Source organism: Muntiacus reevesi, chromosome 15 (assembly GCF_963930625.1).
Source record: "Muntiacus reevesi chromosome 15, mMunRee1.1, whole genome shotgun sequence".
NCBI lineage: Eukaryota > Metazoa > Chordata > Mammalia > Artiodactyla > Cervidae > Muntiacus > Muntiacus reevesi.
Genome location: NC_089263.1, coordinates 17,722,502 through 17,749,186, shown reverse-complemented (window position 1 = coordinate 17,749,186; position 26,685 = coordinate 17,722,502). Strand labels below are relative to the sequence as shown.

The following is a 26,685-nucleotide window of genomic DNA, read 5'->3' as shown; positions in this document are numbered from 1 at the left end:
TGAGTGCACCGGCTCCCGGCGGGGGTGGGGCAGGGGCCAGCCCACACGTCGTTCAGGCTTCAAGATACAACCTGAGCCCACGTCCCCCAGGTTAGCGCTTTCCTCAGTCCTGTGCTGGACCGATGGTCCCCAAGGAGCAGGGGTACTTCTAGTCACCTCCTCCTTTGGATTCAGTGTGAGTGTCGGCGGGGAAATTGGGGTGGGGAAAGGGAGGAGGCTGCAGTGTTATAGTTGCTGGACCTGTCTTATCCACTTGCCAGGATGGGCACATTTCTCACCCTCACCCAGGTCCCAGTGGGATGTGAGCCCAGATCCTGCCCACTGGTCCTGTGGTCCTGTCCCTTAACTGGACCATGCGTGATGACCGGTGATGAAGAAATGCATTATTTACAGAAATGGCTGTTGTCCACTCTTGGCCTCACTGGCTGTCAGCCTCGGCCCAGAGCAGAGCTGTAGCTCTACCCTGTAAGCTCTGCTGACCCTCTTTTCCTCTCTCTCTTCAGGACCATCAAGAACTCAGGACTTCGCAACATCCAGCCCAGAGCCTTCGCCAAGAACCCCCACTTGCGCTATATGTGAGTAGAGCTGGGTCCCGGCCACAGGAAGTCGGTGGGTGGGTGGGGGAAAGCATATGGCAGGGAGAGAGAGTCCTGGGCGGTGAAACCCGAGGCCTGAGATCTGGATCTGGCTTCGCGCTAGTGTGTGTCCTGGGGCAAGTCCCATCACTTCTCTGGGGCTCAGATTTTTGCCTCTTAAAATGAGGATTTTGGATTTGATGATCTCTGAGGTTCCTATAGGAAGGTAAAACCTGATACTAGGGGGTTAGTTTGTTCACTTTTTATGATGAAATTTGCAACTTAATGGGAATGTAAATGAGAGGAAATTCCCCATGTAAGTGTAGTGTGTGATGTGAATATTACTCTTCAGAGATCATTTGTAGGTCCGCAAGTGTGTGTGTGTGTGTGTGTGTGGGTTGGGATAGGGTTGGCTGAGGGAAGCAGGTCCAGGTCAAGTGTCACGTCTAGATAGATCCTGGGCTCAGTGGCGACGAGCTCTGGAAAGCAGAGACACCACATATAAAGTCACACAGCTTCGGGATGTGCTCGAGGTGACCAGGCTCTGGTGGGATCCTCTGTGCCTCCGCCTCCCGCCTCTCCCCTCCCACCACAGCCGTGTGTGGTGGTGGCAGGGCCTCCGCAGGCTCAGCTCTGCCTAGACCCGTGCAGATGAAATCTCACGAGCCTAGTGCTTCCTCTCTAAGCCTAGTTCTGGGCTGAAGACTCTGGGATTTGATGGGAGGACCACCATTTCCTGGGGAGAGACGGGCTTGAAGGGAAACCTAGAGCCGGCAATTAGGGAAAGTGCCAACACACTGCACCCATGGGGTCCTTGGTATTCGGTCAGGTCTCCTTTGCGGATGGTGGCCGTCTTGGACATCTATGGGGCATGTTCTCCAAGAGCAGAGATTCCGTAGGAACCAGCGGGGTGGAGTCTACTGTATTTGGCCAGAAAATGGAGGAAAGGTGTGCAGACGACTCTTTCCTTCGGCCACCTGAGAGTTGCGCTGGTGTAGGCACTTTGGACTTGAAGGGCATCCGGCTGCGTAGGAATCTCGCAGGAAGAGACAGAGCATCTGAGGGAAGTGGAGGGGAGGTGGAGGAAGAGAAAAGATCGTGGAGAATTGTGGTGGGAGAGTTGTTTCTCCTTTGGGGGGTCCTGGCCTCACCCTGGGCCTTTGTGTGTTTTTCCAAGCACCTAGTGAATGCTTAGGGCTTCCCTGGTGACTCAGCAGTAGAGAATCCACCTGCCAATGCAGGAGACACAGGAGATGCGGGTTTGATTCCTGGGTCAGGAAGATGCCCTGGAGGAGAGCATGGCTACTCCCTCCAGTATTCTTGCCTGGAGAATCCCGTGGCCAGAGGAACCTGGCGGGCTACAGATCACAGAGTTGCAACAGAGTTGGCAACATCTGACTCGACCGAGCACGAGTGAGGGCTTAAGTGTTTTGTTCTGAAATCAGTGATGGCCACCTCTGCTTTGTGCTGAACTTTTTTCCTCCCTTTGGACACGGCACACCGCAGGGCCATTGCTCAGAGTCTTATGTAGTAGCCGTGGGGGACTGAGTCCCCCTTTACCTCCCAGCGCAGACGTCTCAATTATTTGTTGCCCTCTTGTGCTAGTTGAGCCTCTGTGGTGGGATTCTCCTGATGTGTGTTCTTTGCAGCTGGGGGTGTAGCTGGGACCAGAGGAGGGTCTTGGGCCAGATGTTGCAGGTGTTTATTTTACTGGGGATTTCACATTCCCTGTAAACTGTCCCAGGGGATGAAGCTTTTGCCCTCTAAGAAGTCTCCTTTTCATACTAACTCCTACCAGGGTCACGAGCCAGATGCCCACAGTGGACCAATGGGGACAGTGGAAGCTGGGGGCCACGTGTTCCCTCTTAGGGCCAGCCTGTAAACAGTTCTAGCAGACTGCTGCTGAAAGAAGGTGGAGCCTTGGGTTGCCAGATTTACTGTGGGTTTTTTATTTTTTTCCAAGAAGAGCTGGAGGCTCAGTGAAACCTCTCAAGTTTTAAATACTGGCACTAAAAATAGAGCCTCTCAACGCCATGGGCCAGGCAGCACTACCCTGTGGACAGAATGTGACATAGGGAATGCCAGCTTGGGGGCCGGGGTCAGACTTTGGGGGACAAAAGCTGCCCGCATGGGAGAGGCTCTATTCCTTTAGACGGCAGTGGCTTGGTGCTCAGAATCTGCCTGCCGTCACCTGCAGCTCTCTGGGCATTTGAGAGGGTTTCCAGATGCATCGCATGTCCAAGGGCCACAGAGGTGGGAAGAAGCATGCAGCCTGGGTTCCAGGTGTCTCTGAAGTGGGTTGTACTGGAACTTGTCTTTGAATTACCCTTGAGATCCCTGAAGAGGGCTGTGACCCACCATCTCTTTTGAGATGATCCGGGTCTGCTGGCAGTGACAGGCTGGTGGGGCTTTGCAAGATTCCCCAAGGCTTTGGGGGCAGGAAGGGTGCCAATGGAATAGGTTCTGATGATACCAGTGAACCTGCCCGTGACCTTGGGCCCCGTTTCCTCCTGGACACACTGGCCAGCTCTTGCCCAAGTGTTGAGGTTGGCTGCACAAGGATCAAGAGTGAGGTGGACAGGTCACCGTCAGTCCAACCCCATTTTGGGCCTGTCTGCATATTAAGAATGAGCTGGCTGCTCAGATCCATGTGATAGGGTCAGCATCTGGCCCAGGGGCTGCTGAAGGAGCAGCCTGGGGGTCCCAGAGAGGATAGTCAAGAGGTCCAGCCATGTGCATGCGCTTCATCGATGGATTTGCTTATTAACTTTTCCCATTTACAGAGACACACCCCACATCTCGACTGAGTGAATTTCCCGGCAGCTCCGGGACACTTTCTCCTGGCAAATGGGCCAGGTTTCTCTGCTCTCTCACAACATCTTCTATTTCTGTCCTCTAAGTGCATTTACAAGTCTTCAGGCCCCAGCTGAGCAATCATAAGACGGTCACTTACTCCAGCACTAATTGCTGAGCTCTGACTTGGTGGCTTTCTTCCCCCCTTCTTCTTCTTTTTTTTTTTAGGCTGGTGGCTAAGTCTTTTCTTCTCCCCTTCTGTACATAATAAGAAGCAGAAAGTGAAATCATTGCCGTCTGTACTGATGTCAAGTTATCCAAGTTGTTCTGATTGGTCCAGCTGTCCCGCACCTCTAAGCTGCTGTTGCATTAGTCATAATACTGTCTCATGCCAGAAAATGAGCCAGCCATATGAAGGCCAAATTGTCTGCCACAAAGAAGCCTGGAGACTAGGACTCTTCAAGGTTTATGAGTGACTGAGCATCTCTTTTTGACCGTGTTTGTCTTCTTTGTCTTTTATTGAGTGTGAAGAACTAAATACTGATTTATATACATTTGAGAGACTGGAATATTCTTGACCCTTATATATCCTTTCCTTGGTGAAAAATTTTGGATTTTGAATTCTTAAGGATAAGGATTTTCCAAATAGATCATTGGAGCCACTATTTGATCATCTATAAAATGGGTGTAATGATAGTGCCTGTTCTAGTGATAGGATGTGATAAAGATTTATGATAGGAGGCACATATAGCACTTGGCCCAGTGTCAGTAAATCGTGTTTATAAATGCAAGCTGCTAGTAGTGATGGAATTACTGTTATTACTGGGGTGGTGATCCTAGAATCAATGAGGAGAGATAATATGGCTTTGATGGTGATTATGACCACTTCTTTATTAAAGGAAAAGCTGGATTTCTGTCCTGTGTCTCTCTGGTGACTAGAAGACTCCAGACTACACTCTCCCTGATGACTTTCTTCCTTGAATACTGATTGATGAACAAACCCTGATAGATTCTCTATAGTCTCCATTTAGTCCATCTTGCTCTAGATCAGGGATCCCTAACCTTTTTGGTACCAGGCACTGGTTTCATTGATTTCGTGGAAGATATTTTTTCTATGGAGAAGGCGAGGGGCTGGAGGGATGGAGTATGCAACCGAGATCCCTGGAATGTGCTGTTCATAGCAGGATTTGCGATGCTATGAGAATCTGATGCTGCCACTGCGCTGACAGGAGGTGGAGCTTGGCGGTAACGTGAGCGATGGGGAGCGGCTGTAAATACAAATGAAGCTTCCCTAGCTCACCTGCTGCTCGCCTGTTTCCTAACAGGCCACAGACCAGTACCCGTTGGGGACTCCTGCTGTAGACTGTGTGCACACCCTTCTTACCCCTGTTAGTTTCAGAAAGGATCCAACCAGTGGCAACTGAAGGGCTTACACTTTGTTGATTTCCATCTCACTTGAGACCACACCCACCAGGGCTACAGAATTTGGATTGCTTGCTGAGTGCTCTAATCTCACCCCCTGCAGCAGACTCTTCTCTTCCTTTCTGCGGTTTGTCTTCTCTGGGATGGCTCACATACATAACAGATAGCTGCAGTTTGGAGTCCCTGAAAGCAGAGTCATGACAGTGTCTACCTAAGACCTGCACTCAAATGATGGTGCTTGCTTTCATCCGTAGAGCACTGACTGGTTTCAAAGTACTTTCTTCTATATTATCTGCTCTAACCCCTTTACCATCCTGGGTGGGGGAGTGTGGTAGGCAGCCTTCCTTTATAGCCTGGGAGACAGGTCCAGGGAGGGCCTGACTTAGAAATAGCAGAGATACAACTGCACTGAAGTCCTCTGGTTCTCTTTCCAAGAATCTTTCTCCTGTGGCTTATGACCAGGAGGGACAATGTTTTTCACTGATGCAATTAAAAAATTTCTTAGCATTTTTACAAAATTGCATAAAAAATGCAGGTATATGAGGAGCAGGGGAAAGACTAATACTAATTAAGCACTTCCTATGTGCCAAGTACTGGACCTGCTACTTTGGTAAATATGATCTCGCCCCTTACAGTAACTCTTAAGTTTGGACTCCCCACCCCCATTTCATAGATGAGGACACTGAGGCTCAGAAGTCATAACTGAGTTTCCCCAAGGTCACATGGTAGTTAGTGGTACAACCAGGATTTGTACTCTGATCCTTTGGGCACTAAAGTCCATGGACTTTTCTATTCCCTTGGCATGTTTTGTTTCTCTGTCATGTTTTGTTTTCACAGCAACAATTCCTTGTGGTAGGGGTGGGGGAGGGTCTTTAAAGTTTTATTAGAGAGCAGCCATTTCTCTAGGGGCATTTAGCACCATCCATCCTCAAAGAGCGCCCGTTTAGAAAGCTCCATTTCATCTCTTTGCCTATTCAGGTCAAATCCTATAACAACAGCTACATTATGACCCGAATATCTTTGTTGTAAGATTTCTTAACGTTAGCCTGTGGCCCACTTATTTCCAAGAATATGTAATGTAAGATTCCAGCAAGCCAAGAGAATTTATTTAATCCCTTAGAGTGGTTGTGACGGGACCTTTCTTGTGTTCAGTTGGTTGATTTCTCCCCCTAAAGCTCTGAATGTCACACTAAGTTATTCCTCTGCAAATGTACATGGGATCTTCCCCCTGAGAGAGCCAGCCTGGAGCTGACCTGTGTGGGAGCAGGGTGGGGTGGGGAGGTGAGAATGTCCTGATGTGGGCATGATTATTGTGTTAATTGTGGGCATGTCAATTGTGTTATGTTCACAAGGAGTGAAAGTCAGCAACACTGGGCAGAGAGGATTAGAGGAAGTGGCCAGGGTCCCTGCCCTTTCAGCGACACATTTGAGCTGGAAGCACATTTTTCTGGAGACCACTGGGGTGAACACTTGGTGAGATGGATTTATGATGTGTTGTGAAACACTCGGTGTTCTCTCTTTTTGAAATAACCACCCCAGTCTGGGTCTAAGACAGTGTGTAGATATTGTACCAGTAGACTTGTGCCTCTCTGCTTGCCCTTTACCTCTGCACTGATTTTTCTCCAAGTCCTAAAGGGGTCGTGACTGGCACACTTGTCCCCAGATCTCTTCTCCATGTGTGCCCTCCCGCCTGTTTTATGTAGAGAACTTAACCATTGGGCGTTGTGTAGTAACAGTAAGGAATGTAGGCTTTGGAGACAGAAAGGCCAAAGTTCCGATCCTGTATCTTCTTTGTACAACTTTGGGAACTTAGGCAAGCTGATGAGCTTCCGTGAGCTTTGGAGGGAATGTAAGAGTTCCCACTTCGTGAGATTTTTCTGAGCTTTAAGTGAGACGATGCTTCAAAAGTGCTTAAGATGGTGCTTTACGAAAGACTCAATATTTTCTTTGCTGTTATTAATGACTTCTTCCTTGCTGGTGGTCTCTGATTTCACAGAATCATGGATAGTTAAAAGTGGAAGGGGTCTTAGCATTAAACCCCTAACTTTATATTTCTCGCCTTGCTCCCATCCTGGCCCTTTGGACTCATAAATCAAACTGCCTGGCTGGCATCTTTTCTTGGGTGGTTAAGACACAAGGCAGACTCAACTTGGCCAAAACAGAATTCTTGATTTCATTCCCTGTCCTGACTCCAAACCTTCAATGTTTCTTGTTTCCCTGAATGGTACCATCCACCAGATCACTGAGGCCAGAACCTTAAGAGTCATTTCTGACTCCTCTTCCCTTTCCCCGCCTGGCTCCACCCTTCCACCCTTCAAGTCCATAGGCTCTTTATATCCGTCTGCTTCTCTCTCCCTCTACAAAGGCTGTCTTGATTCAAACCACCATGCTGTCCTCTGGCTCTATGATAATAGCCTCCTAACTGGTTTTATTTCCTCCACTTTGTCCCCTGCATTTGATTCCCAACACAGTTGCCAGAGTGATGTTTTAAACACATAGATCTGATTGTGTCCCTCTACTGCTTAAAGCCTTCCAACTACTTCCCTCCTCACTGACAATAAAAGCTAAACCTCTCACCGTGGCCCTGGGATTCGAGTTGATTTGGTGTCCGTCTCCCTCTCGGCTTCCCTTGCTCTCTTCTCCCTGGCCCTCGGCTGCAGCCTGGGAACCTTTCTTTCAGTCCTTTCAACACACTGAGCTCTTGGCCCTCCTTGGAGGGTTGGCGCTTGCTGATCCATCCGACCTGCATGAATCGCTCGCCCCAGCTCCCTGCAGTGTTCGCTCCTCCTCCTCATTTCCCCCAATGCTCAGCAAGTCGTCTCTAGCCTCCCAGTCCGAGTGGCCTTTCTTCACCTCACTCTTCGATACACTGTTTCCTCACCCTTTATTACTTCTGATGATCTGACAGTATGTGTTGTTTTTTTCAGTAGCTAAGTCGTGTCCGGCTCTTTGCGGCCCCATGGACTGCAGCACACCAAGCTTCCCTTCGCCAGTCCTTCACTGTCTCTCTCGGAGTTTGATCATATTCTTCTCCATTGAGTCGGTGATGCCATCCAACCAACTCATCCTCTGCTGCCCTCTTCTCCTCCTGCCTTCAACCTTTCCCAGCATCAGGGTCTTTTCCAATGAGTCGACTCTTTACATCAGGTCACCAAGGTACTAGAGCTTCAGCTTCAACAGTAGTCCTTCCAATGAGGCTGATTTCATTTAGGACTGACTGGTTTGATCTCTTTGTAGTCCAAGGGACTGTCAAAGAGTAAGCCATTTTCATTTGTTTACTTGTTTACACTCTGGCTCCCCCACTGAATGAACTTCCACGGAACAGGGACTTGGCTCCCATGCCTAGAAGAATGCCTGTCGCATGGGCAGTGGTCCTTAGCTATTTGTTGAGTGTGTGAGTGATGCTAATCTGCCTTGATCATTCTATGGAATTTCTTCCCATAAGAAGCCCTGCACATACATACACCATTTCTCACACACTTTCAGGGATTTGCAGACTTCTCTTGAATCCTGGGTTAAGAACTGTTTCCAAGGATGTCCCAGAGAGAGGTGTGTAGTTTCTGGGATGTAAGGATTATACCTAGCAGGTCTTGGCCATTTAAAAAATATTATACCAAAAGCAACAAATGAGATTTATGTTATGTCATATTCTCATGGGCATAAAAGAATGCCTTCATAGTTTAAAATCTTGAGTATCGTTAATGATAAATCAGGAATATACTGGTACAGGATTTCTTTTTGGGATGATGAGAATATGTTCTAAAACAGATTATAGTGAGGGTTCCATAACTCTATAAATATACCAGAAACCAGCGACTTGTACATTTAATCAGGTGCCTTGTATCTAAATTATATATCAATAAAACTGATGAGTGTGTGTGTGTGTGTGCACGCGGGTGCATTCCCATCCCTCCTAGCAGAAGCTTTCAGAGCCTGTGTGTGGTCCATTGTGTCTCTTTGCCCTCTGTCATGGGACAGAGGGCATTAATGTTCCAGACGGAGGTTGTTCCATTAGCCTGAGTCTCGCTGGGGAGGTGATGGGAGTGAAGCCACAGCTGACTTGCTGTGGACTTGGAATATGAGAAAGAAATAAACTTTTGCTGTGGTTAAAAAAAAGAGAGAAAAGGATAAATCAGGAATGACAGTAGCTGTAACCAGTGCCCAGGTGGGCTGCCAGGAATGCACATTCACTCTTGGTGCCTTAGCTGCCATCCTGTTCCTTTCGATCCTACTCAAGAGAGGGTCTCAGGATGCAAGTAAGATGGCTTTGGACCTTCTCTAATTTACATGTATAAAGAAGAAAATCATAAGCAAGTAACGTTTCTTTTATTATTGGAGTATAATTGCTTCACGATGTTGTTAGTTTCTGCTGTACAGTGGAGTGAATCAGTTATACGGATACATATATCCTCTTCCCCTTGAGCCTTCCTGCCACTCCCCCCGCCCCATCCCACCCTCTAGGTCATCACAGAGCGCTGAGCTGAGCTCCCTGTTCTATATAGCAACTTCCCGCTAGCTGTCTATTTTACACATGATAGTGAGTACATGTCAGCGCTACCCTCTCAGTTCATCCCCCTCTCCTTCCCCCACTGTGTCCACATGTCCATTGTCTATATCTCTGTCTCCACTCCTGCCCTATGAATAGGTTCATCTGTACTGTTTTTCCAGATTCCACGTGTATGCTTTATGTGTTATTTATGACAAAGTTGTGACCACTCGCACCTTTGAAGCTGTGTACCTTCTCTGGTCTTTGAACACAAGGCAATGGAGGGGCCGCTGGTTTAGCCTGTAAGTGTGATTGTGGATCAAAGTTGGAGCATCTGAGGAGGCTTCCTGGAGGAGATGTGGGTTTGGATGGGTGGACAGCCTGCTCATGGCACAGGGGCTGCCGCTCACTGCAGGGTGAGTACAGACCTTCTCCAAAGGTCTTCCTTTGGAGGACCTTCCAAATTATTTTGGAATTTCTCCCAGAGCTGTGTAGACACATGTTCATGGTTCCAGGCCATCATGTCTGGTCAGCAGGGAAACACTGAAAGAATTCCAAGGGAACAGAACTTCAAAATGGAGCCATGCGTCAAGGCACTGGGATTTTTGCAGATCTAATATTGTGGGGAGCTCGAGTCACTGGTGTGTCTGGGTGGTGGTCCGGAGTGGAGAAGATGCTGAGCTCTGGGTCCACATCTGAGTGCGGAGAAGGACTCGGCCCCTGACTGGCTGTCAGCTGTGAGAGGGACTCTTTGGCTGTGACAGTGCTGGCTGACCACACCTTACATGTGACTTTGCCCTTTTTCTGCATTATCTGTGACCCTCGATAAGCTGTGTAACACATTTAATCTGTTTTCACATCTGTAAAAGGAAGCAATGTTATAAATGGCCCAGACCGGGCCTCACTGAATTTTAGGAAATTCTTCCTGGAAGAAAATGTTAGTCAGTCAGTCGTGTTCAACTCTTTGTGACCCCATGGACTGTAGCCCATCAGGTTCTTTATCCATGGAATTCTCTAGCCAAGAATACTGGAGTGGGTAGCCATTCCCTTCTCCAGGGGATCTTCCTGACCCAGGGATCGAACCTGGGTCTCCTGCATTGCAGGCAGATTCTCTATTGTCTGAGCCACCAGGGAAACCCTCCTGGAAGAAAAGTGGCCATCAGGGGCATGGCCAGAGGAAAGCTGTTTTCAGTTGGTTTTGGCCCTCCACCCCCACATCCCTGGAATGGTAGTCACTCCAATGCAGTGAGTTCCAAAGACATCTAGAAAGCACTGGTTGTATGCCAGGCCATTAGCTTGTATGCACATATTATGTCACCTTATGCTCATAATAGCAAGTGGACACTATTGCTGTCTCCATTTTACAGATGGGAATTAAAGGCACAGAGAGCTTAAGTGACTTGCTTACCCTTACACAGCCGCTCAGTGGCAGAGACAGAAGCCAACCCTGGATGGGCTGCCTCTAGGACTCCAGAACTTGTGGTCTTCATAATGGTCTTCATGGACGATCTCTGATCTACTGTCCATTGACTGTGGCCAACTCAGGTCCAACCTGGTCTGGTGTCAGTTCTCGAGCCCAGCTGGACGGGAAGGTCGAGTAATAAGCTTCAGAGCAGCGCTTTTCAGAATAGGGGCTATTTGGGGAGAAAGACCTTTGGGAGACTAAGAAGGACTCCCTGAAAACCGAGTCCTGCTTTAACTGATGGCCAAAAGGGTCGAGGGGAGCAGGTGACCCCCTTTAGCCTACTGGCTGTCACTCAGGAGGGCCATTAGCAGAAGGTCACACAGAGAGGGTGCTCCATAAGAGAATGGAGTGGGTGAGATAAATGGAGATAAATCCGTGCTGCGATATGTGGGTGCAGGAACAGCGGGCGTTCCATCCACCCATGTTCAGGAAGCTCGGAGCTGGTTTCCATGTCATCAGCTCTGGGCAGGACCGTGTCTGTAGGTGGCAGACCTCACTGCGAGATCTGAGCATGGGAGTGGGAAAGGAGGGGATGTGGAACAGAGTAGAGGAACTCTGAGGCCCAGGCTCTGCCCTGTCATGATTTCATGCTCATGTTTGCAGCTTCAACACTTGGTACCTCCTGGTGCAGTCAAGGGGTGTCTCTGTAGAGGTGCCTGCATCCTCGCATTCTTCCCGTGTCCCAGCTCCTGTGACGTCTGATGACTGCAGGGAGAGCCTCTGTTGTCCTCTTTTGTTTTTTTAAATTAAAAAAAAATTATTATTATTTCAGTTTATTTATTTGGCTAGCTGGATCTTAGTTGTGGCACACAAGATCTTGTGGTTGTGGCATGTGGGATCTAGCTCCCTGACCAGGGATTGAACCTGGGTCCCCTGCATTGGGAGCATGGGGTCTTAGCCCCTGGACCATCAGGGAAATCCCTGTTGTCCTCTTTTATTTTTTTAATTAAAAAATTATTATAATAAAGTTTATTTGTTTGGCTGTGCCACGTCTTAGTTGTGGCCCACCAGATCTGATAGGTGGGATCTAGCTCCCTGACCAGGGATCAAATTTGGGCCCTTGCATTGGGAGCTTGGGGTCTTAGCCACTGGACCACCAGGGAAGCCTCTGTTGTCCTCTTAAACGGATACCCCTTGGTCCTATTGAATCCAACATGTGTTTTGTACCCTAGAACTCACCAAGCTCCAGATTTTCAGTTTGGAGTTTCTTAGTCTCCACTCGTTTTTCTGCTGCCTCCAAAGAAAGTAGATTTCTAGTCCACTCACACCCTCATTCTCCTGGGAGATTGCCCCTCTGGAGCCATGGGGAAGATTGGCTCCTTGGTCCCTAGTGAGGCAGGTGGCAAGCTTCCTAAATTGAGTTTCTTTTTTCTTGTCCATTTGTGTCTCCCCTTCAGGCTCCCTATGGTCCTGGGATTACTCACATCTTCCCTCATTATTTCTTCCTTTTCTCTTTGTTTTGTGGACAGCATTGTGATCCACCCGTGGCAGACCCAATGTGACCCAGACTATATGGCCATGCACCTCTCTTTGCCAGCCACTGTCTGTGTTATTTTTTTTCCGCAATTTTCATAGTCAAAGCCCCACATTCAACATAAAGCCTGTGTTCTTTCTCATTTCAGGAAACTCCATTCTCTAGGATTCTTCGGACTGCACTTTAAGAGTTTTATGTAACTTCATCAGCTTTGCCTTTAAAAGCTCAGTCCAGTGCTGAGTAAACACTCTGGACTGCATGTCTCCTAGTCTTGGGGATTAGACTGTGTGCCTGTATTTTCCAACCTTGATTATTCTCTGTAGATTTTCTTTTCTTTTTTCCTCCCCTCCCCTAAGGCGTCATTACTTCCCATTTGTCCACAGCTCTTTTCTCCATTTTTCTTGTTAAGGACAGATTTAGAAAATGAGATTAGTCTCGTGGCTATTTTGGAGTCATCATTAATTTTTGTCCCTTGTCATGCCTTAGCAGGCTGGCAGTCTCGTGTCTTTCTTCCTGGTTTCTTCTCGATGGCTTTGTGAAAGTCTCTTTTGTTCCTGGGTTAACCCCTTTTGTCTCATGGGGCTTGCCTTGGTCTTGAGGGGCCTCTGCCTTTTTTGGGTGGTCTTCTAGGCTGTTCTGTCTTGGAAGGGCAGTGGGTCTCTCAGATCAGGCCTGGACCATCTGCTGCCCTGGCTGCCAGGAGGGGCTCCTCCCTGTGTTTACTTTGCAACCCTGAAATAGACTTTTAGAAAGGTATGTCTTTCCCCATGATGTGCAAGGTCCTTGGGAGGGAAGACTAGGTCTTATTCCATCATGTTTGTTTCATGCTAATTGCAGGTTTGAAAAACAAATGAATGAGGGAGTAAATGGAAGAGTGAAAACAGCGTATGCTTTGGAGGTGACATTGGATCTCCAGCTTTGCCAACTCTCTCTTTAAGTTGATGCTCTCCGCCAAGGAATGATGTCTCAGTATCCCTCCCAGAACAATGGGAGGGAATTCCCACCCTCCAGACCTTTATGTGAGGATTCAAAGAGTGAGCATATAGCACCTCCCTTGGTGGTTGCATGTGGTAGGTGCTCAGTACCCAGTCTGTCCTGTGTCTTGGAAACTATTGCAGAAGTTCGGAAGTTTAGTCCTTACTTAAGGAACTTGTAAGCCCAAGCTCTAAATAGGTGGATCTCAGGCTTCCCTGGAATTCTAACCCAGTATGTGGGGAAAACCAGGAACTCAAAGATAGGGGGGTTAGAAGGCTGTGTTGAGGAGCTGGTTGGAACCAGTGGAGCCTGGTTCTCCCTCCACCATCCCTCACTATATGCCCCATTTGCTGCCAAGCAGTAAGTGTCAGATGCCTACTCATCTCCTTCTAGAGGGAGGGCTTGGTGCTTCCCTGCCAAGAGCCCCAGCCTCTCTTACACGTGTGTGTGCTCTGTTGCTAGTCCCATCCAACTCTGTGCAACACTATGGACTATGGCCCACCAGGCTCCTCTGTCCGTGGGATTTCCCAGGCAAGAATATTGGAGTGGATTGCTATTTCCTTCTCCAGGGGATCTTCCCAACCCAGGGATCAAACCCATGTCTCCTGCATTGGCGGGCAGATTCTTTACAACTGAGCCACCTGGAAAGCCCTCTCTTACACACCAGTGTCCTAAGAGGACACTAAGGTCCTAAGAGGTCTCCCCAGAGCTGTCAATCTTAACCCCATTCCGCGATTGTTTTCTGTGCAAAGGGCAAGGAGTTTTTTTTTTTTTTTTTAATTTGGTTGCACCATGCAGCATGTGAGATCTCAGTTCCCTGACCAGGGATTGAACCCACGGCCCCTGCTTTGGAAGTGTGAAGTCTTAACCACTGGACCACCAGGGAAGTCCCAAGGAGATTGTTTAAACATTTCAATCAGAGCCTCATGAATGTGCCTCTGGTGCTCTTAGGCTAAGAACCAGGTTCCCTTGGTCTTCCAGGTGAGCATGCAGCCTGGACAGAGACCTGAATGGGAAGCAGTACAGGCCTGGTGGTAGCCTGGGGACCTGTCCCAGAGCTCTCCACTGACGTCTCCCTCTCCACCTCTTCTCTTGCTCCCGCTGCCCTGCATTTCCCTCCAAACCTCCATCGTGCCCTGCTCACGGCCTTTGTGGAGATCCCTTGGGTGGGAGACTTTCATCCAGGCCCCAGGCTCTTTAGTTAGCTCCTACCCTTCCTTCCAGTTCCAGCTCAATAATGGACTGGAAGCAAGCTTTTTGTGACCCCCACCCAACCCCTGCCACAAGTGCTGTTCCCATCACTTCTCTTAGGGCCCTGTTCTTTTTCTTCCAGGACACTTGTCTCATAAAATATACATTGGAATTGAATGATTATCTTTTAGTTCTGTGACTTCTCTGGACAAGAATACTGGAGTGGGTGGCCATTCCCTTCTCCAGGGGATCTTCCCGACCCAGGGATTGAACCCGGGTCTCCCACATTGCAGGCAGATTTTTTTTTACCATCTGAGCTCCCTGGGAAGCCCCAATTCTGTGATGTTCGTTGTCCCTCCTGGGCTGAAAGCTCCCTGAAGATAGTCATCCTGCCTCCCTCCTCTACCACCCAGTACCCAGTCCTTGGCAGCCCCTGACACATGGCAGGCACATCAGTGGATGAATGAATGGGTGACTCGATAGAAGGGTTGCATCATCATTTGTTTCCCTTTCCTCATTGGGTAGATCTGAAGCCCAGAGGCATTCGGGGACCAGCCACTGGGCAATAGAAAGTAGGCTTCTGCCTTTGAGAATCTGATCAGCCTCCTCTGATGCTTGTTGAGTCTGGTTCCACACTGTGTCAGAGCCACTCAAAACCAGTTGCCCCCAGAAATGCCTGCTCCAAGGGAGGAGTCAGAGGGATGACCTCACCCACCCACCGGCCACCCCAGCATCTTCCTCCAAAAATGAACGGGCACCTTAGTCCCTTGTCTTTTTCCACATCTGGAGAGCCGGGCTCTGTCCCAGTGGTTGGGTAGCTTACCCTCTCCCGGCGGCAGTGGGGCTGCCCCCTGAGTGCCAGCTGTCTGTCTGCAATCAGGAGTCTCTGCCGATGCCAGGGAGGGTGGTGTTTGCAAAGAGCAACCATGTGCTCCTTATTTATTGTGTGGAAAAGAAAACAAATTAAGGCCTTGTAATTATACAGTGAGGCATGTTCTTAAATAAAGCTTAAGCAGTCAGAACTCCATTTGAAATATTAATAATCACATTTCCCAGCAGCCTTCTCTCTCTCTGCTCTATCCCTCTCCTCCCATCCTTCCTTATTCCTTTTCTCCTCTGTCACTCTCATGGGGGCAGGTCTCTGCTGGGACCTCAACTGTCTCTGGAAAGCTTTGCTTGCAGGCTGGGACTGGGCATCCTTGTCATCCCACAATGGTCTTTTTTTAAAGTATTTATTTATTTTGGCTGCATCAGTTCTTGGCTGCACATGGCATCTTCATTGCATCGTTCACGATCTTTTGTCATGGCACACGGGCTTAGTTGCTCTGTAGCATGTGGGAATCTAAATTCCCAGACCAGGGATTGAACTCGACTCACCTTCGTTGCAAGGCAGATTCTTAACCACTGGACCACCAGGGTAGTCTCCACATTTGTCTTTTTAAAGATCATCAACCTGTTTTTGTAGGTGATTTCAGAGGCACGGGGCTGGATGTGCTAGGATTTTTTTGACCACTAACCACCCTCATTCCAGTTAAGCCTTGAGAAGAGGGTAATGTTGTGTTGAGGACCCAAGGACTGGAGCCAGTTGGAACTGGGCTCCATTCCCAGCTTGACTGCTGACCAGCTGCAAGACTTCAGTGAAGTTCATCTAATCTCTCTGAGCTGATTCTTCCTCTGGCGATAAAATCACCTCCCTCATAGGCTGGTCTTGGGACTCGGATGAGATAATGCTTTTAAAGTCCTGACTCATAGCAGGTTCTTACATATATTAGGTCTTTTCTTTGGATCACACCAAAATTTCATGGAGCTTATTTCTATTGGGAGCGTCCCTGATAGCTCAGTTGGTAAAGAATCCACCTGCAATGCAGGAGACCCCAGTTCAATTCCTGGGTCAGGAAGGTCCCCTGGAGAAGGGATAGACTACCCACTCCAGAATTTTTGGACTTCCCTGGTGGCACAGATGGTAAAGAATCTGCCTGGAATGTGGGAGACCTGGGTTCGATCCCTGGGTTGGGAAGATTCCCTGGAGGAGGGCATGGCAACCCACTCCAGTATTCTTGCCTGGAGAATCCCCGTGGACAGAGGAGCCTGGCGGGCTACAGTCCATGGGGTCACAAAGAGTTGGACATGACTGAGTGACTAAACACAAACACATTTCTATTGACCTGGACCCACACTTTCACTGTGTACCTAGAACATGCTAAGCACCTCTTAGGTCTCCCTAAGCATCTGTGAAGGGTTTCCCTACTGGCTCAGTGGTTAAGAATCCACCTGCAACACAGAAGATGCAGGTTCAATCCCTGGGTCAGAAAGATCCTCTGGAAAAGGAAACTACAACCCACTCCGGTATTCTTGCCTAGGGAATTCCATGGACATAGGAGCCCAGTGGGCCGCAGTCTATAGGGTCACAAAGTGCTGGACGTGACTTAGAGACTGCACATGCATGCAGGCATCTGGGAAATGAGGGATGCGTCTGTCCGGGGCCCTGCAGGTGGGCATAGAGAGGGGCTGCCACTGTCATCTCCTCTTATGACTAATGCCTGATTCCCGAGTAAGATGGTCTCATAACCCACATGGCTACGGTGCTTTATATACCGCTTCTCAGAAGTACCATCTCATTTAATATGCGGTCTTAAGGTGACGTGGCGGTTACTATCATCCTCATTTTACTGCTGAGCAAACTGAGAGAGTGAATTGCCCAAGGCCCCAGAGCTGGAAGCAGTGAAGCATGGATCAGGACCTGCATGTGACTCCAAGTTCTTGGTCTTTTCTGCTACACCGTGCTGTTTTGTCAGTCATCGCTGGCCCTCAGGAGGGGATTCACCTGGCTTCTGGACCTCCGGGTTCTGATGTTGCTTTGAGACTCACTATTGATCAATCACCACCTTGCTGTTCATTTTACTTTCTTGTGACATGGGAAACACATACCAACACTGGTTTAACAGTGATATGATGGTTGGATCATTGCATGCATGCTTAGTCACTCCAGTTGTATCTGACTCTTTGTGATCCCATGGACTGCAGCCCAGCAGGCTCCTCTGTCCATGGGATTCTCCAGGCAAGAATACTGGAGTGGGTTACCATTTCCTCCTCCAGGGGATCTTCCCATCCCAGGTATCAAACCTGTGTCTCCAGTGGATTCTTTATCACTGAGCCAGCAGGGAAACCCCTATTTGGATTGTTGCCAGAAACTAACTCCAAAGTAGTTTGAAAACATTCAAATATTGGTGGGTTCAATTCTCACTGATGATTGCTGTTACAGTTGAGTCAATAAAGATCTTGAGTATCAATATATATCTATATTTGATGATTGTATGGGTGACACCATGAAGAGCCTTGTTAAATGCAGGTAACAAGTGCTCAGAAATGTCTCCCTGTGACCAACACTGTAACCCAAGGAAGGAGGAAGGAATGGAGATACTAAGACATAACTTGTTGCAGGTATAGTTGAAATGTTCAATCTAGTTGGGAAGATAAAATTAGCTTTCTTAGACCAGAGATATCGACATACTAATATCTACTGTTTGCTGTTGACCATATCAGGTAGAGATTCTTGTATTCTGGGAATGCTCGAGAAGGACTGAAGAAGGACCTGGGCCTTAAATTTGTCTTTGAAGAAAGATAAGCAATATTATATGGGCTTCCCAGGTGACACTAAGGGTAAAGAACCTGACTTCCAATGCAGAAGATATAAGAGACTCAGGTTTGATTCCTGGGTAAGGAAGATCCCCTGGAAGAAGAAATGGCAACTCACTCCAGTATTCTTGCCTGGAGAATCCCATGGACAGAGGAGCCTGGTGGGCTACAGTCCTTAAGGTCACAAAGAGTCCGAATGACTGAAGTGACTTAGCATATAAGCAATATTATATAGGAAAAGGGAGAAAGCTCATGAAGTGTGTGTGTGGTGTGTGCACAGTTACAAGCAAACAGGGAATGAAGCCAAGAGAAAAAGAGAAGAAACATTTATTGTGTTAAGCTCTGTTCCAGGAACTCTTCCAACAGTAATCTTGCTCACATAAGGAATATTCTTTCAGTTTTACAAATGAGAACTCTAGGGCTCAGAGAGGTTATGTATCTTGTCCAAGGTCACACAGCTAAAGATATGAACTCATGTCTATAAATGTCTGCTTCAGAACTCACTTTTTTTGTTGTTGTTGTTTTTGTATCATGTTGCAAACACCAACTCACCTATCTGAGGGTGGTCAGGATCCCAACTTTCCCCCAAAAGAACATCAGAAAATTGTTTCTTCTTGGCAGGGAGACTGGTATCTTCTTAGTACCACTGTTTTTGCTTATCATGTTCTCAGCCTCCATGTCCCACTCCCTGGAGATTCAGCACCATGGCCAGAGCTGAAGGAACCCTCTCGGACTCTCCAGAGAGAAACTCCCAGTCTGATGCCCCCTGTATCTTCTCTCTAGCATCATCACAGCCGCTTACCTGTGTCCTTAAGGGCCACGCGGCACTCAGAAAGAGCCTAGCGCATGTGCTGGACAGCTGGCCTGCTCTTTGCCAGCTTGCCCGGTGGGGTCAGATGCAAGCAGAGTAGGAGATGTGAGAAAGGCGTGCTTGTCTAGGCTCCTCTCCCCCAGCAGACCCCATACAGAGGGACGGACTTGTGATTTATGACTGGGTTACCCTGAACTAGGGCATCATCTGAGACCACAGAATTGGGAAAGAGGTGGGAAGTTGGAGTGGGATTCTTTCTTTCAGGGCAGAACTCCCAGGGTCTGTGGTTCAGGTTTGCTGTGCTCATCGCTTTGGCCAAGACTGTTCTGTTTCTGTTGAACGGGGGCCCTGAGCAAGCTCAAGTGTCATGTGCCTTCTCAGAGAAATAGTCAGAGGATATAGACTGAGGGAGAAACAGCGGAGCTGGCTGAGTTACGGGTTTGTCCTATGTGACAATGGGGGTTTGTCCTAGTGGGTTTTTGTCCTACATGACAATGTGCTTTCGTTCTTGGAAGGATTTCATCTGAAGGCATGACTCGGAGTCCCAGCTGGAGGTCACACCTTCTGGCTGATGTGTGTGTGTATGTACACACTCACACACCACACACAGGTGCACACTATAGTAGTGTGTGCTAAGGGTAGGAATTCTGGAATCAGACATAATCATTCAGGTGCTGCTTTAACATTACCAGCTTTGTGACCTTGAACTAGCTACCTAACGTCTAAGCCATGTTGTGTTTTGTTTTGTTTTTTAAATGATAGCGAATCATACCAATAATGTGGGCCATAAAAGGTTTTGAGAAAGATTCAATGGACTAGCATCTTTAATATCTAATATCTTTAGTGATTAGTTCCTAACAAGCACTCAATAAATGTCACCTATTAGTTCTCCTTTTCAGGAAATTATTTCTGTATCCCAATTTTCTTTCGTTTATTCACATGATTATTGTTAATGATTCTGGAAAAATTCCCATAGTGGGGAAAGTGATTAGCAAGTTAACTAATTATTTGCATTTGTCTTCAAAGCTCATGGCTTAAATTAAGCCGAGGTCAGCTATAGTCGTGCCAGAATAAAAAAGAATTAGTTGACTTTGGCACCCTGTTTAATGCAAGATTTGTGAAATTCAGACCATTCAGTGAAATTTACTTGTGTGCTTTTATTTAACTAACAGTGATGGTGATCAAAGTGCTAACTATGTCTTCCACTCTGTGGAAAGAGCTGCGAGCAGAAACATGATTCACAAATTCTGGTGTGGACGGTCGCCCCTGGATGTGCCAGTCTTTGCCAGACTCAGGCAGGAGTGCTCTTTCCCTCTGTTCTTCTCTCTCTCGTTTCTCTAAGTCTCAGTTTAGATCCAGGGCAGGAATAGAGGCACAGACGTGGAAAACGGGCACGTGGACACAGGCAGGGGAAGGGGAGGGTGGGACGAGCGGGGAGGGTAGCGCTGGCATATGTACACTCCGTGTGTGAAACAGACAGCTAGCAGGAAACTTCTGTATCGCATGGGGAGCTCAGCTCAGTGCTCTGTGGGGACCCAGAGGTGTGGGATGAGGGTGTTGGGGGGTGGGAGGGAGGCTCAAATGGGAGGAGTGTATGTATACATACCGCTGATTCACTTTGCTGTACAGCAGAAAGTAACACAACATTGTAAAGCAACTATACTCCAATTAAAAAAAAAAAGTGCCTTATCTCTGTAGGCAAATGCCCTCCCTTCCAGCTTAGATTCCAGCCTCATGCAGCCTGGGAGAAGGTGAAGAAGCAGCCCCTCGGAGGCTGTTCCACTCTACATGGAACCAAGTGGAGGGATGGTAGATTCTGGGTTCCAGGAATTCAGTGTAAGAGTTCTCATTTCATCTCTTCCTTCCGTAAGTCCCCATGGACTCTGTCAGGTCTCCGCAGGAGGGAGTACATGGTGAATAGGAATAAGCCCTGCTTCTCTCAAACATTTTGCAGAATTGGACAATAGAGACCAAAAGACTGTGCATGGTATAAATTACAGAAAACAGTGGTGTAATGACATTGTTTGGTGAATAAATTAAAGCCCTGAGTCATGAGGCCAATAACAGAGCGAGCAAGCGAGTTGGAGAAGTATAATTAAAAGGAGAAAAGAGATGTTTTCAGCTGATGCTGGAAATGAGACCAAGATGGGGGTGGGGTGGCTGGATGGGGGCGGCTGGCCTCTTCCTATAGCCGTAGCTCAGCAGAGAGGATGCGGCTGTAAGAGGCAGTCTAGCAAGGTGAGAGAGGAGGCCAGCACTTCTGAAACCAAGGAGGATAGAGAGTGGTGACCTGGAGAATTTTAGTGGAAGGAAAAACCACATGAGCTTTGGAAATAGAGATAATTGTAGATCCTGAACTCTGAAATGATTTAAAATAAGGAGGGATGGGAGAGGTCTGTGCAAAGATGGATAAACTGGGGAATGAGAAGAGGCATCAAGATTGGGGCCAGGTGTCCTCAGAGTCATGGGGTTTTGACGATTGTTCTCTTGAGTCTCTAATATTTGCAGCTCTGGACTTTCTTGAAAATAAAGTGACTTGCCCTTTCGAAGGATTAGAAAAAACAAGATATTTTATACAAGGGCACCCACCATGGGCCAGCTGACATGCATAGATGTGGACACTGTGGCCAGGCTGACTGCATCTCACAGCCCTGTGGGGCCAGGAGAGGTTTAAGACAATGCAGAAAAATTCAAATTCTGAGCCAAAAGCAAACCTTGTCAGACAGGTCCCTTTCCCCCAATTTATCTGGAAATGTTATCAACGAAGGGGTAGGGGAACGTGTCTTGTTCACCCCACGCTCCAGTGTCTAGCCTCGCCTGGCAGAGACTAGGTAGCAGATCAGCATGTGTCGAATGATGGAGGGGTGGGGTTTACCTTTCAGTGGAGTAAAAGCTGCGAAGAGACTAAAGCTCATTTTGTTTAGAGAATTTGCTCAGCTTTTTTGTTCTGGGCTGTAAAGCAACATCTAGAAGAGGGCGTGACACAGAGTAAGAATTCATTACAATTATTGTCCAAACTGGGATGCTTCTGAGAGCAGCGGGGGAACTAATGGGATGTGATTCCGGGACCACAGGTGTAAACTGGGACTGTCTGGTACACCTTGCTATGTGGTCACCTGTCGTCAGTACTTAGTGAATAAATTAATCTTGTATTCTTGCAGATATATAAGGGAAAGGGAATGTTTTGTGGGTTTGCCTTCTTTTTATCCTTGAGTTCATTCAACAGATATTTACCAAGCACCTACCAGGTATATACGAGGTATTCTGCTTGTATCAGGGATACAAAGAGACAGGAAAGCCATGTTTTGACTCTAAGGATGCCTGCTGTCTAAAAGTGAGCCAGAGTGTTGATAGGCACATTATATGATGCTATGAAGTGAAAGTGAAAGTTGCTCAGTCGTGTCCAACTCTTTGTGACCACCATCTCCAGACAATGCTTTCTTCATGCACATGTGGAGATGGTGGTTAGGAAGGCTGCTTAGAGGAGGGACATTTGAGGGAGTCATGGAGGGTGATGAGGCGTGTACCAGACATTCTGAGAGGAGCCAGATGTCAAGGAAGCCTGCCCAGGGCAAAGAGTTTATTCCAGATGCTGGGAATAGAATTGTGACTAAGACAGTGTGTCTCAGACCTCACAGCTAGATCATCTACAAGTCCCCTCTATGACTACGTCTCCATCCCTTGCCTGCAGATAGACTTATCAGTGCCATTTTTCTAGATTCTATATATATGCATTAATACACAATGTTTGTTTTTTCTTTCTGACTTACTGAACTCTGTATAACAGACCTGTGGACATAATAGGGGAAGGAGAGGGTGGAACGAACTGAGAAAATAGCGTTGACATATATTCACTATTCACTACCATGTGTAAAATAGACAGCTAGTGGGAAGCTGCTGGGAGCTCAGCTCGGTACTCTGTGGTGGTAACTGTATATATAATTACAACTGATACACCTTGTATGCCAGAGACCAATGCAACATTGTAAAGCAATTATCTTCCAATTGAAAAAAAAAAAAATAGAGTATCATCTAATCCATCAGGTCTGCGATGGGGGAATTACAGTGTGTGACAGGAGGCAGGAGGCTTGCTGGGGGTGACCCTGGAGGTACACTTAGTAGGGGGAGAGACTTCCAGATCCTCAGTTTGACTGTGAAGGGGTGGGTGAGCATCCCCCACCCCTGCCCGCCTCCTCTCTGGTGATGTGGGATCGGTTTTTCACCCTGCAGTCCTTCCTCTGCCATTGTCAATGGGCAAATAGAGTGGCTACAAGACTGGACCGGGGCAGTCACTGTTGTGTGCAGAGGTGGGAGGCTCACAGGTCTCCCTGGGCCACCTGAAAATCTCCGGATCCAGGGGAAGAGCCTGGGTGGGAGGTAATGAGTAGACAGGAAGCCAGTGCAGGGGGAGGGAGCCGGGGTATTGCTTCGATAAGGCCCATCTGCTTCCCCATCCAGAGCTATTGAATGTAATATGAAAATGTTCCTCATTATTTTCCTTGGATGGGTTTGCTATCCTGATGATATTAATTATTCTTAAAGGTCAACAGCGCTCTTTCGAATCCCCTTCTGTTCTATCATGTAATCAGTTAATTAATTGGAAACCATTTAGCAGCGTCTGCTGAGCACGTTGTCGGGTGCGAGTTTCCTTGTTTTGCTGCTTCTGTGGTGATGGTTCCCTCCACGTGCCTCTTTTCTTCCAAGAATTTGGGAAATAGAGTGTGGGCCGCACCTTGCATCCCCCCTCCCCTGGTGGACCCCCCGCTTTGTTCACAGTTGTCGTGTCACCAGCTTTTTTCTTTTTGAATCTCTATGAGTAATAATAGCTCGTTTCCATTGAGTGCCTGCGCCGGGCACTATGTTCATGTGTATTATTTAATTCCCACTTTCCAATGTGGTAGAAATTTTGTTCCTGAGTTCCACCCCTGAATCGGGAAGATCCCCTGGAGTGGGGATTGGCTACCCACTCCAGTATTCATGGTGGTAAAGGAAGCCAGCTAAGAATTATATAGCTAGAAAGTGTCTGAGCAAAGACAGAAACTTCTAGAAGCCTTCTATCCTGTGTGCTAGGATGCTGGTGCTTCAGAGCATCTGGGAGAGGCGACTTGGGTCGTTGCTGGAGAATCTGATTTAGAATTCTTAGTCACAAGTGTTGCTGGTTCATAATGTGTGTGTTTAGTTGCTCAGGCGTGTCTGACTCTTTGTGACCCCTTGGACATAGCTCGCCAGGCTCCTTTGTCCATGGGATTCTCCAGGCAAGAATACTGGAGTGGGTTGTCATTTCCTTCTCCAGGGGATCTTCCTGACTCAGGGATCAAACCCACATCTCCTGCGTTGGCAGGCAGATTCTTTACCACTGAGCCACCAGGGAAGTCTTAGAGGGTTGTTACAGTGTGTGATTGGGCTATTATATGCACAATCTTTAAACAGCGCCAGCCCAGAGTGAGGACCACTGGGTGTGTGAGCTCCTATCATTACTACAACCTGCAATACCTCAATGACCCCAGCCAGGCATCGAGTACCTACTATGAGCCAAGAACTTGTTTTGGGGCACATGCACTAATTCATCTTGATCCTCCAAGCTGCTCTTTAAGCCTTCTGCTTTTGATTTCTGTGGTTTAGATGCACGGACTGAGACCCAGAGAGGTTCAGTAACTTTTTCAGAAAGGACCATCCAATTCGGGAGGGCCAGAGCCACCCAGCATCTAGCCCGATGGTCTGACTCCAGAGTCTGGGCTATTTACCAGTAAGCCAGCAGTTCTCACACTTCAGCCTGAGTCCGTATCACCTGGAGTGCTTGATACAACCCTGTGAGTACCCGCCTCAGCAGCTTTGGGGTGGCGATCCTGAGAATGTGCATTTCCAAGTCCACAATGATGCTCATGCTGCTGGTCTGGGGACCACACTTGGAAAATCTCTGCCTGCCCGACAGGATGTGGCTTCACAGAGCGGTGCAGTTGGGGCGTGATGAGGGTCTCCATCACACGGGCTGACTTGGGGGCTCCCTGCAGTGGCAGCTGCCTGTGCAAACTCCATCTTAAAAGCTGATCTGTTACCCAGTTCCTCAGATGTTCTTTGTGACTGAGTCTCCTGACCAGAGGAAAAGGCCCTGAGCACCAGAGACATGTATTTGTCCTCTGGGCTCTGCCAGACGCTGGGCAGGCAGCATCTTCAGCTCCTTATTTCTGCAGTCTGTGGTCCGGGAAGGGGAGGAACAGGGAGGGGGAGGGAATCTGAGCTGCTCTGGTTCAGAGAAGCCCAAAGCCCGCAGGCCATTGTCAGCAAAGTCACCTCTGTTCCACCCTGGTAACTCCAGGGAGTGGTCTCAGTTAGCCATTTGTCCCTAATTGATGACACAGTGCTCCAAGCTCCTAGAAAATCTCCAAGCTCTTCCAGAGGACCACTCCTCAGGCAGCCAGAAGTGTGGCCTTTGGCACAGAGCCACAGGCACAATCGTTTCTCCTGGACTGTGGCTCTGGCCCGCTGTTGCCATGCGCCTGCCTGCCTCCTGCCTCTCCCAGCCCAGCACCAACCTCCCCGCCCTCACCCTGGGAACCCTTCACTCGCCATGCTCCCCAGTCCCAGCCTGGGATCACACTCGTTGGTTTGGAGGCTGTATTTCTATCCCCTTGTTCTTTCTCTGCTCCCTTTCCGCAGGTCCATTTCTTGGACCTCCTTCACTGACTCTCACTTTTTCCTTCATCCTCCAGGGTCTCCAGACATGGAGTTCCAAAAGCCTTCCTTCCTGGAGGGTGTCCCCATGGGGGTTTCCCTAAAACAATCTCCAGGTGGTAAACCTGGGTCCCACGCTCAGAAATTCTGCTAAGGAGAGGGGCCAGGGGTGGGGGTAGGGGAAGCAGACAGATTCATCCTGCAAATACAGGAGGCACTTTGATCTAATTTGTTCATTTCCATCAATTTCCAGTGTGATGACAGCCCCTCTCCAGACTTCTCAGTGGCATCTCCCCATTGGCGATCCTCCACCAAATTGCAGGTGGGGATGGCTAAGTCTCCTTCCTAGCTATGAACAATGACATTTGTTCCTAGGAGCCTTTATAGGAATTGCTTAGCTCCTGACAGAGTGTCTCTTTGCATCCTTATTTTCTTATATATGTTTGATCGTCCAACCTTCCCAGACAGTAGGATTTGATAAGTATTCCCAGGTGGCTCAGTGGTAAAGGATCCACCTGCCTGTGCAGGAGATGCCAGAGACATGAGTTCGATTCTTGTGTTGGAAAGATTCCCTGGAAGAGGAAATGACAACCCACTCCAGTATTCTTGCCTGGGAAATCCCATGGACAGAGGATCCTGGCGGGCTAAAGTCCATGGGGTCCCAAGGAGTCAGATACGACTGACTGACTGAGCATACGTGTAAAGTAAACTCACTGGGGAAGCAAAACTTCACTAGATCAGTGGTTCTTGAAGTAAACTTCCCAAACCAACAACATCAGCATCCCTTGGGAGCTGCCTGGAAATGCAAATTTTTGGCCTGAGTCAGAATCTCTGGAGGGAGGTGGAGCCTGGCTGTCTGGTTTACAAGCCTCCGGGTGATGCTGATACCCAGAGCTGGAAAACCTCTCTGCAGATGCTTTCCTCAAATCCACACCTGGCCTGTGTTTCTTCAAGTGCACATCTTGAAGGAGGGTTGAGATGCCATGTCAGCCTAATCCTATTTCTGTATAAAAAGGCCCAAAGCAACTTTCTGCTCACAATTTTAAGAGAGCCATGTTGTTCAATCGCTAACTCGTGTCTGACTCTTTGTGATCCCATGGATTGTAGCACACCAGGCTTCCTTGTCCCTCACTGCCTCCCAGAGTTTGCTCAAACTCATGTCCATTGAGTCAATGATGTGATCCA

General features: G+C 48.1%; 1 protein-coding gene across 2 annotated transcripts in view; it reads left to right on the top strand.

Annotated features, from left to right (window-relative positions):
* Positions 1–26,685, top strand: part of NTRK3 (neurotrophic receptor tyrosine kinase 3) — a 311,334-nt gene that overhangs the window by 78,873 nt on the left and 205,776 nt on the right. For both annotated transcript variants that reach the window (XM_065906036.1, XM_065906035.1), the window contains exon 3: positions 504–575. In XM_065906036.1, the coding sequence (XP_065762108.1) occupies positions 504–575 (72 nt within the window). The remainder of the gene's footprint in view (positions 1–503; positions 576–26,685) is intronic.